The following is a 10,205-nucleotide window of genomic DNA, read 5'->3' as shown; positions in this document are numbered from 1 at the left end:
CAATCAATTGAGATAGTAACACATTATTAATAAAATTTATGCAGTTGATTAAAATCATAATTGATTGTAATATTTATACCAATAATTCTATATTAGTGGAAAGCTAAAATTTAATAGCAAATACCACAGCAAAGTTTTGTGTTTAACGCTTGCACCCTAGAAATAGTGAAATTTAAATGTTAAAACTGATTGTCTATGTGCTCTAGACGAACCATTTGTCAGGTTTAATGAATAGATAACATAGAAAAATAATCTATTAATTATTACTACTTGCTAGGGAATAGTACACAAATTCAAATAAGGTTATTTCTTTAAGGTTAAGTCAGTTTAGTTAGCCAGCGCAGAGGGGATGCAGACTGGAGAAGTAATAGCCAAAATCAATGTGGCAGGGCGATAGACGGCGCTGGAGAAGCCACGGGAGCACAACAAGAATAAATCTATTTGCATACCCTTACTACTTTAGTATATTTGTGAATTCTAGCGCGTGCAAAATATATCGAAAATGTCGGGACGTCTTGCAAAGAAGAGGACAAAGACTTCCAAGTCGGCCCGAGCCGGTGTTTTATTCCCCGTGGGGAGAATGCAACGGTACATGAAGAGGCTAACACACAAGTACCGTGTTGCGGCGGGTGCCCCAGTCTACATGGCCGCTGTCATCGAGTATTTAAGCGGTAAATATCTTCCAAGTTAACTAGCACACGGTGATTATTGAGATGGAAAATCACAAAGTTATGTCTAATGTGGTTTTTCTCAGATGACGTGTCGTTATTTCACTTTACTTTAGCGTTAATACATTACTCACTTCGACATAGTCTAATCTGTTTAAAAGCAATATGGCGTCGGGTGCATGGTCAATAAACTATCAGTTACCATCTAAAAAGGCACTTATATGGCCCCTATACGCTTATGTTTCCTTTGAACCCCAAAGTGTGAGCATTACCTTCAGAATCCGGTCGTGATTTGCGATGCCAACCAGATGTCTTTTATAACTTTGGCTGATAGGGTCTATGTCCCCCAAGGTACTGCCGGAACGTACCCTGGGTATAGTCCGGTATACCGGAACGTACCCTGGGTATGGTCCGGTATACCGGAACGTACCCTGGGTATAGTCCGGTATACCGGAACGTACCCTGGGTATGGTCCGGTATACCGGAACGTACCCTGGTAACTATCTAGCTGATATGGTTAGGGTTATGGTTAGGGCCTGGGGTAGGCGTAGGCGACTCCCTAGACTCGTTAGTGGAGTAGGCGAGGTACGGTCCGGCATATTAGATAGTAGTATTTAGTACCAGGGTACGTTCCGGTATACCGGATCGTACCCAGGGTACATTCCGGCAGTACCCTGGGCGACATAGATCCTATCAGCATAACTTTGTTTCGTTGCAGCCGAGATTCTAGAATTGGCAGGTAACGCCGCACGAGACTATAAGCGAGGTCGGGTGACGCCACGCCACATTCTATTGGCCGTAGGCAATGATGAGGAGTTGAATCAAGTAAGCACAATTAATTGTTACCAATGTTTGATCAGCGCGTCCGTTGCCACGGAAACGAAACAATGATACTTGATGATGCGCAATGGGGAATAATTAGCTTTAATTGTATGTAGCATTGGTATAGCTGATATTTTCTAAAAACTGTGTAATGACATCGTCGAACTAAAAGTAATATGCTCAGTTTGTTATCCAATATTTGTTAGGAGAGATGTACGCTACATATGCCTCGTGTTTATAGTAATCAGCCATGCCTGTCTCCGCCGCCTCGACAATGTACACATAATGTAAGCGTGCGCACTGTCAATTTCAGCTGTTGAAAAACGTTACAATAGCTCAGGGAGGCGTGTTGCCAAAGATCCAGCCCGAGTTGCTGAAGCCAAAGAAGGGAGGGAAGTTCCAGACATCTGCTCTCACACCGCCACTCATTCCTCTCAGTTCTTCGACGGCCGGCGCCAAGAAGGCGCCCAAGGTCGCGGCGGGGAAGGTGTTGAAGTCCCTGCCTAAGAAAGCAACCGCCGCAACGATACGGGCGAAGAAGCCTGTGATGAATGCAAAGGGGAAGGTGAGAGAGAGAAGGAAAGAGTGGAGGAAGGGAGCGGAGAGACAGAGAGAGGAAGAGAAGGGGAGCAAATGATAGAGAGACAGAGAGGAAGAGAAGGGGGAAAATGATATAAAGAGAAGGGGGAGAGGGAGAGCAAAAGAAAGAGGGCGGGAGGGAGGAATGATGAGGGGGAGGTGAGAGAGAGAGAAGGAAAGAGTGGAGGAAGGGAGTGGAGAGAGAGAGAGAGAGGAAGAGAAGGGGAGCAAATGATAGAGAGAAGGGGGAGAGTGATACCAAAAGAAAGAGAGCGGGAGGGAGGAAAGCTGAGGGGGAGGTGAGAGAGAGAGAGAAGGAAAGAGTGGTGGAAGGGAGTGGAGAGATAGAGAGAGGAAGAGAAGGGGAGCAAATGATAGAGAGAAGGGTGAGAGTGATAGCAAAAGAAAGAGGGTCGGCAGAAGGAAAGACGAGGGGGAGGTGGAAGGAGGCAGGGAGGGAGGAAGGGAGGTAAGGAATAAGGGAGCAAGAGAAAGATAGATGTTGCTAGATAATGACAAATGAGGGTTCATATAGTATGCAATTTAATACTCTTAAAGCCTATTTACACGATGCGTTTTGGACGTACGTCCTAGACGTACACCAGACGCATACGTCCAAAACGCACCGTGTAAACTATGCGGTACGACACAATTTTATGACCGTTGCGATATCGGATGCACAGGACGCATGTTCTAATTTCATCGCACATCGTAACCAGGACGCAAGAACACGACAATCAGGGTGGGTGAGATTGGGTCACGTGCTTAGTCTCTTCGCGATGAACAGTGTTGTATCGAGATGAATCGTCACTGTGGAATGTCCACTCAGACAATTACCATAAAAGTAGTGTGTGTGTGTGTGTGCGCGCGCGCGTGTGTGTGTGTGTGTGTGTGTGTGTGTGCGTGTGGCGTGTGTGTGCGCGTGTGTGTGTGTGTGTGTGTGCGTGTGTGCATGTGCGTGTGCGCGTTGCGTGTGTGGCGTTCATTGCGTGCGTGCGTGCGTGCTTGTGTGTCTGTGTGCATGGACACAGCCGCTGTAAAATGTCGGCAGCAGCACGCGCTCTCTAGTTAAGTCTCTTACGTGGCGTAGGCACGCACGCATGCACGCACACACATGCACACACACACATGCGATGTGCGTGCGCGTCTGCCTGAGGTGTGTGGTTACGGTACATGCACACACATACACACGCACACGCCACACGTGCACGCCACAGCACACACACACACACACACACACACCACACACACACACACACACACACACACACACATTTTACAATGTATATCAGGAGTAGATAATAGGAAATAGATAATTCCCTATTATCTACTCCTGATGTGTATATATTGTTCTCAGTCCTGGACGTACGTCCAAAACTTACCGTGTAAACAGATTCACCGTTGCGTCCTAGACGTACGTGCAAATCTGATAAGTCCTGGACGTACATCTAGGACGCATCGTGTAAATAGGCCTTCAGACTCCCCAACACCATCAATTTGACATTAAAATTTCCCGCTTGCAGGAGACGAAGCAGGATGTGACGGGAGTGACAATTCTCTCGGAGAAGAAGCTGTTCCTTGGGCAGAAGGTACAATACCACTTGTCGCTACAAGCAAGCTTAGTTCCCACGCTCCATAGTGGAGCTAGCTAATTTTAATAGCGTATGTACGCTCACCACAACAAACCCGCAACAAACCTGCGTTGTTTTAGTTGCCCTGTCAGGTACGTGGCATGCAGATTTTTACCCAGTGTTGTATTACGTCATCAATTTATAGCCCACCTGCTTGAACACACGAAAAATGCATGATTGCGTGTCTAGTCACATGTTGATTATTACTCTTTCGTTGACATTTTTCGTCTCTACCCGTTCGTTTGTGCGAGGTTGTGAGAAAAAGCATGCAAAAAGCAGGAGCCTCCCATTTGTTGCTGTTTTAGTGTGACTGAAAATATCATTGACTGGTTCAATGTGTTTTGTTGGAGATTGGGAAAACCAGTACGATTTACTTTATATAAAGGCTTTAGTATAGTTGGCACTCACCAAAGCCTTTCGAAAGTCAAACAGCAGACATTTTCTTCGCATTGCATGCTTGTGTGGTGCCAGCAGAGATGACCTCGTGAGATATATAGTGTGTTGCTATTGTGCATGACTACTTTGTTTAACATGTAGGGTAATACGACCTGGCACAAACTTGTCACTCACCAAAATACTTCATTCACCTAAATCAAGTGCACGTTTGCTAGTTTTAGACGCGTCCAAGTGCTGAACCTTGTTATCACAACTAACTAACAACCAGTACGTTAGGAGTCAGATAGTTTCATGCTAAGCAGCTGTAACTTCACAAGAAGTTCAGCTGTACTGTTCCAGATAGTTTTCATATTTTTTGTTTGGTTGTTACCCTACCGAAGCAGGGTGGAAGAAATTAGTTAAAGACTCATTAAGTTGTTCCTCTGCACGGAAATCTTTAGTAAAAGGCGAAAGATTTATACGTTTTGCAGAGAAACCAGAGTATGAAAACATTGGGACAGCCGTCAGTTAGTATAGTGCAACGTTCCATCGATCGTTTGTGGTGTGGGGAAATATTATATCGCCTTACAATTATAATAGCGTAATTTGTGGTTACATTAATTGGTGTAACAACTCAACTATCTTTTGTAGTCTCAGTAGATGCTAGAAGAATTTCTGCAATCTAAGCATTTTTTCTGTCAGGGGAATAAAAATACATGTTATGATGCAAACTGCATGCAGTGCACTTTCGTACACTCAGGATACTGAGTAGATTGAGCCCATGAGCGAGAGCGCCATCTGTCGTGGAGTTTGGTTATGATGATGTAAAATACATGCTAGCGTATGGCGCCATCTGGCGAAGACAATTGATGAAAAGGCTCTGGGTAGTACTTGAATGACAAGCTACAGGCTGTACATATATGAACGTGCTTTGTTGCATCTTGTTATATAATTATGAAAGGATGACTATGAATAGTTAATAAATAAATATATAAATGAAAAAATACAAGTAAACAAATATATATCAGTATGTATATGCATATAGATATATACATATATACCTTATTTATTCCCTTGTTTTATTATACTATTTTACAGATGACAGTTATTCAAGGTGATATTGTAAATGTCACAGCAGATGCTCTCATTCACCCCACAAATGGGCAGTTCAGTCTCACAGGAGACGTCGGTAAGTGTCACCCTTCAACACATAGCTCAGTCATATAACGATGGTATAGTATACTATGGTGAACATGGAATAATTTCTAATTATAATTGAAAACTACTATGCAAAGTTGACGAATGCTACAGTAACTGGCACCTTGTGTAGTTAATAAGTACATTACCTTATAGCCAAACGCGTATTAATTTGTCCAATATCACTGCTGGTTACTAAGAAATGTCCAATTGAAATCCGCGGTCAAATAAATCCGTTGTTGACAGTTTCAACCCGCTATACCGGCTATGACCGGCCGTAACCGGCGAAGCGGTGTCATACAGATTATAGTGCACCGGACATTTTCGCACGTATGCTCGGCCGTCAGTGATTTCGATCCTTGTGGTCTGAGTGCGCATTCCGTACGTTATGGTTTTACTCTTGGGAATAAATGAATATACGAAGATCTTGAGATTACAAGCAACATATAATATGTGAAAAGGATATTAGAACCCAATTTGACGAATCGTACGAACCTGCATACAGCAAGTTCATTACACTATGAAATGGGAAACACGTAAATGGTGCAGAACACACGAACGAAAACTGACGGACACCCACGGACTATAAACGGACAGCCCCGATAAAACGTTATATCCTTACCTTGTCATTTTACCTTATCACGAGCGTCCCTGTTTATTACGTTCAGGCAGTATCTCTGCGCACTGGGAGATCATCTCCAGCTATTGCAAGCTCTTGCTGCTGGCACGCTGCCGCTCAGCTGGCACGCTGCCGCTCAGCTGGCACGCTGCCGCTCAGCTGGCACGCTAGCGATAGTACCATCCTGATAGTACAGTGCCGTAACTGTATACGTAACAGTAGGCCCTACACTAGCTCTGATTGTAATGAAAGTGGAATCCACGTACTAATCACAGACGCTTGTGATAAATGAAGTAGGCTGTGCATGTTGGGGGCCAACACTATGTGGGGATCCCGAACTAACCACAGCCACAGACTAAACATGGGAAGCAAACGGCACTACATATATTGGTCAAACGAATACACCTGTGTCCGAAATTGAAGACATGTGGGTACCCGTTCATTAGCAACCAAGGGTGCTTGATACTGATTACGACTGCCGTCACCAGGCAAACAATTTACCCGGGACAAACAATTCGCTGCTCAACATCCTGTAGCAACATGTGACGTCACCGAACCGAAATCGAGGCTTATTTGGTTGGCAAGCAATTTAGCGTTGGCGCCAGATTACCAAATTTACGGATTTCAATTAGACATTTCTTAGTAACCAACAGTGATATTGGACAAACTAATACGCGTTTGGCTATAAGGTAATGTACTTATTAACTACACAAGGTGCCAGTTATTCTAGCATTCGTCAACGTTGCATAATCGATGGACCTACTATGCCTTTAAAATGGATAACTTTAAAGGATGGCAATCCCGTAATTTCGTGTGATCTTTATTGATTGGTCATGTCAAGGTGAAGATTACAAATATAGGAAGGATTATTCATTGTAAACTCACAAAAGATGCTACCATAAGTAGTTACAATTTGTTCTGTTCAGAGCACACAATAAATACTCATCGTAATGTTACATTAGTGTTTCTCCTTGTTTATGATAAGCGAAGCGGGGTGCCTTGCTGATTTTTTTTATCCGCGTCACTTAATATTTGTCGATATTGCCGCCTCGCTGCAAATTCTCGGGTTCTCCTTCTACGTTCCCCTACCCGCACCCCCGTGCATTGATCAGTGCTGCCACACAACAGAAAACACTGCGGCGCTACCATGCTTGCCACGTGCTACGCACACACAGCCAGGCATACGCTAAGCAACCACGTTGCAAAGTCGCTCGCATCAGCACGTTATCAGCACTCGCTGATTCGACCCTGCTACCTCGCTTGCGATTTTATCCAGTGAAAAATCTGTTGTGTGCGATTTAATAGGACCGGTCTCGTGAAAGATGCCGTTGATAACTGTGAATTCAGATTTATCCTGTGTTAAATCCAAGAAATGAACTTACTATAGAAATTTTCGATCTCCCTTCGGGAAATCTTCATCGGGATGCGACGTCACCGTAGGTGGCAACAGGTGACATCATGAAGTTCGTGGTGTGTTACACTCGATCGATAGTAAGTTAACCAAATAAAGAAGAAAGTGTATACGTTCCTCAGCTTATTATGACCACTAATCACTCACCTTTGTGGTACTTAGAAACGTATACACTTCTTTATTGGTGGCAAAATTTTATGAGAAAATGTGTATTTTCTTTGCTAACTCTTGGGTTATTATCTTACTCTTGATGCCGTCGATATACGTTACAGGCTCAGCACTGGAGAAGGTCGGAGGCAAGGAGTTCCAGCAGGAGGTGCGAGACCTACTGGCCTCCAATGGATCCCTGGATGTGGGCGGAGGTAAGTTGCCATGGCGACGCGCGAGACGGGCGCGGCGCGTGGCGACGACCAGAGAGGCGGCGGCGAGTCAGGGGAAAAATGACTTTTTTCCACGGGAGCTTTTTTGCAAAAGTCTGTGGAAAAAATAGCTCTCGTCAAAAATTGTTCGGGAGCTATTTTGAGCCTCACAGGAGCGATTTCGGAGGTTTGAAGAGCGAATCGCTCATCGCTCCCGTGTATTTTTTACCATGGTGCTGAGTGAATCGTGGCCAGAGACACGGACCTGTAGGGTTCTACAAATTAAAATAAGTTTATCATTCGGCTGTAATAGTTGATGCCTTATCGGTTACTATAGTGCCTTATAGTTAGCATTCTTGCGGCGTATTCGATTGGATACGTAACATACTGTAGTAGTATAGTAGCAGTGTAGCAGGAAAGAGCCTGCAGCGGTGTTACCAGTAATGCTATCGTTTCAGCGGCCATCTGTAGTGGACACAATTTCCTTGCCAAGTTTGTGATCCACTGTCACCCTCCGGGCTGGGGCGGCGGCAACGCGCACCAGATGCTGGAGAAGTGCATTAAAAACTGTCTCGCCCTTGCGGACGAGAAGAACTTGAAGTCTGTCGCCATTCCTGCCGTTTCACAAGGAGCGTGAGTATCGCTGCGACGATGTGTCGCCATGGATACGTGGCACAATTCTTTCCGCGGGCGGTATGCTAGGCTGGGTGGGGGTGAAGGGTAGGAGTCAGAGAGCCGGTACGTTGTCACTCGCAACAGAAATATGGTTGTTGAGTTAGTATATATATATGAACGTGTTGTGATGCATATGTGTGGGTATGTGTATTTCAGTGTATACATATGCCTGTGTTCTGAGATTGATATCCGTGTTTCTGTGATATTCGTATGAGAGGCCATGTCCACTGGTGTATGGGATCAGGCTCGATGATAAACTTGTCGTAAAATCGTAATGCCACGTGCAGTTTCTATGCGCAGGACTTGATGACGAGCGCAACACAAAAAAAGAACCCGGGCGACAACACGAGATTCAATGCAGATTTGTCTATGCCGCTGATGGAGAGTGTTGCGTTGTTTTTTGCAGTAACGGTTTTCCGAAGCAAGCGGCGGCTCAGGTGATTCTGAAAGCCATCTCCAACCACTTTGTCACGACGATGTCATCATCACTGAAGCAGGTAAGAGGGGGGCGGGGGTACGGGAGAAGGGGGGACGAGAGACGGGAGAGGAGAGGGCGGGAGATGGGAGAAAAGGGGGCGGGGAGCGGGAGGGGAAGGAGCGGGAGTAGGGAGGCCAGTGGGCGGGAGGATTTTCATCCAAAACAAAGAGAGAGAGAGAGAGAGAGAGAGAGAGAGGGAAAGAGAGAGCGAGAGACAGAGTATACTAAGTAGAGAAAAATAAAAGAAATCCATTGCACGAGAAATAAACACATGAGAAAATACATTGTACAGGATAAATACATTTATTACGCAAACTGTCAGAGAAACTAAGTGACATTCAAAAAAGAAAATGCAAAATATAAAGGATCCTGGAGGTGTTGAGATAGGGAGATAGGAGGACAGGGGAGGGAGGTGGGAGGAGAGGGGGAGGGAGGCAGGAGGAAGACAACCCCCTAACCCCCTATAAGGAGTGAGCGCAGCGCGTTCTCGCTCGCGCCGTCACACGTCTCTGGTCTTTACACATGGAAGCGACGTGCTGTTGTGATGGAACAATCCAAGAGACAGTGTTTTAGGATCGCAGTACTGCAAAATTGGTGATGCAGCGTCTACGCGTAAAACACGTGTATGAACTGGTCTAGCAACAACATTTTTTTTTTGAGGGGGGGGCCTGGTAAACTTACTTAGATGGATAGTATACCGTATTTACTCGTGTATAAGACTGCCCTTTTTTGTACACAACTTCAATAAAAAAAATCAGGAATGGGACTTATACACGAGGCTAAGGAATCTTGTTAATGCACCAATGTTTGTAGAAACTTTTCAAGGCAAAATAGGGGGTGCGAGTCCTTACACACGAATGCGACTTATACACGAGTAAATGCGGTAGCTCTGCATTTGCGAAACGGACAGTCTGCCTGTATTCGCTCATCCTCCTCTTCGCACTCGTTGCAGATATATTTTGTCCTGTGTGACATGGAAAGCATCGGCATCTACACCAGCGAGCTCGCCAAGCTCGACTCGTAATCACCACCATTGCAGCAAGGACATGGAAGCAGACGCCGCGAAAGCACACCTGATTGGCCGAGGCGTCGACCGCGGAACTCCGCCGGATTCCCCGGAATCGAGCACCGTTTCTGCGGAATGGAAATGCCGCGTGCGAAGTTTTCGCGTGATTCGTTTTGGTCGCCATGAGATACCCTTTTTAAGATGGAGGTGCTTGTGGGGAGGAATTGTAGAGGGCACCTGGTTGAGATGGGTTCAGGTGATTGCTTTCCCCGCGTCTGCATCTTGTATCTTTGTCGCTGAACTCTTTGCTCGTCTTCATGTGAGACACACGGATGAATCATGCCTGAAACTGTACGCATCATACTACCAGAAAGGGAAGGGATAG

The 10,205-nt window shown here is 45.3% G+C and overlaps 1 protein-coding gene across 1 annotated transcript; it reads left to right on the top strand.

Moving 5' to 3' along the window:
• Positions 1 to 384: 384 nt before the first annotated feature.
• On the top strand, positions 385 to 10,205 carry LOC106811262 (core histone macro-H2A.1-like). The gene is made up of 9 exons (XM_014814825.1): positions 385 to 671; positions 1,387 to 1,493; positions 1,804 to 2,055; positions 3,593 to 3,658; positions 5,174 to 5,264; positions 7,575 to 7,664; positions 8,120 to 8,294; positions 8,743 to 8,833; positions 9,767 to 10,205. The coding sequence occupies exons 1-9, from the start codon at positions 503 to 505 to the stop codon at positions 9,836 to 9,838; spliced, it is 1,113 nt and encodes a 370-aa protein (XP_014670311.1). The 5' UTR covers positions 385 to 502; the 3' UTR covers positions 9,839 to 10,205.

Source organism: Priapulus caudatus, unplaced genomic scaffold (genome assembly GCF_000485595.1).
Source record: "Priapulus caudatus unplaced genomic scaffold, Priapulus_caudatus-5.0.1 Scaffold520, whole genome shotgun sequence".
Classification (NCBI taxonomy): Eukaryota; Metazoa; Priapulida; class Priapulimorpha; order Priapulimorphida; family Priapulidae; genus Priapulus; species Priapulus caudatus.
Note: the sequence above shows the minus strand (reverse complement) of the source record. Positions and strands in the feature narration are given on the sequence as shown.

What these genes read in the sequence shown, in the direction of transcription:
- LOC106811262 (XM_014814825.1), top strand. Translation starts at nt 503, where the DNA reads ATGTCGGGACGTCTTGCAAAGAAGAGGACAAAGACTTCCAAGTCGGCC. An exon ending in ATGATGAGGAGTTGAATCAA is followed by an intron (nt 1,494 to 1,803) that starts GTAAGCACAATT and finishes TGTCAATTTCAG; the next exon opens with CTGTTGAAAAACGTTACAAT. An exon ending in AGCTGTTCCTTGGGCAGAAG is followed by an intron (nt 3,659 to 5,173) that starts GTACAATACCAC and finishes ACTATTTTACAG; the next exon opens with ATGACAGTTATTCAAGGTGA.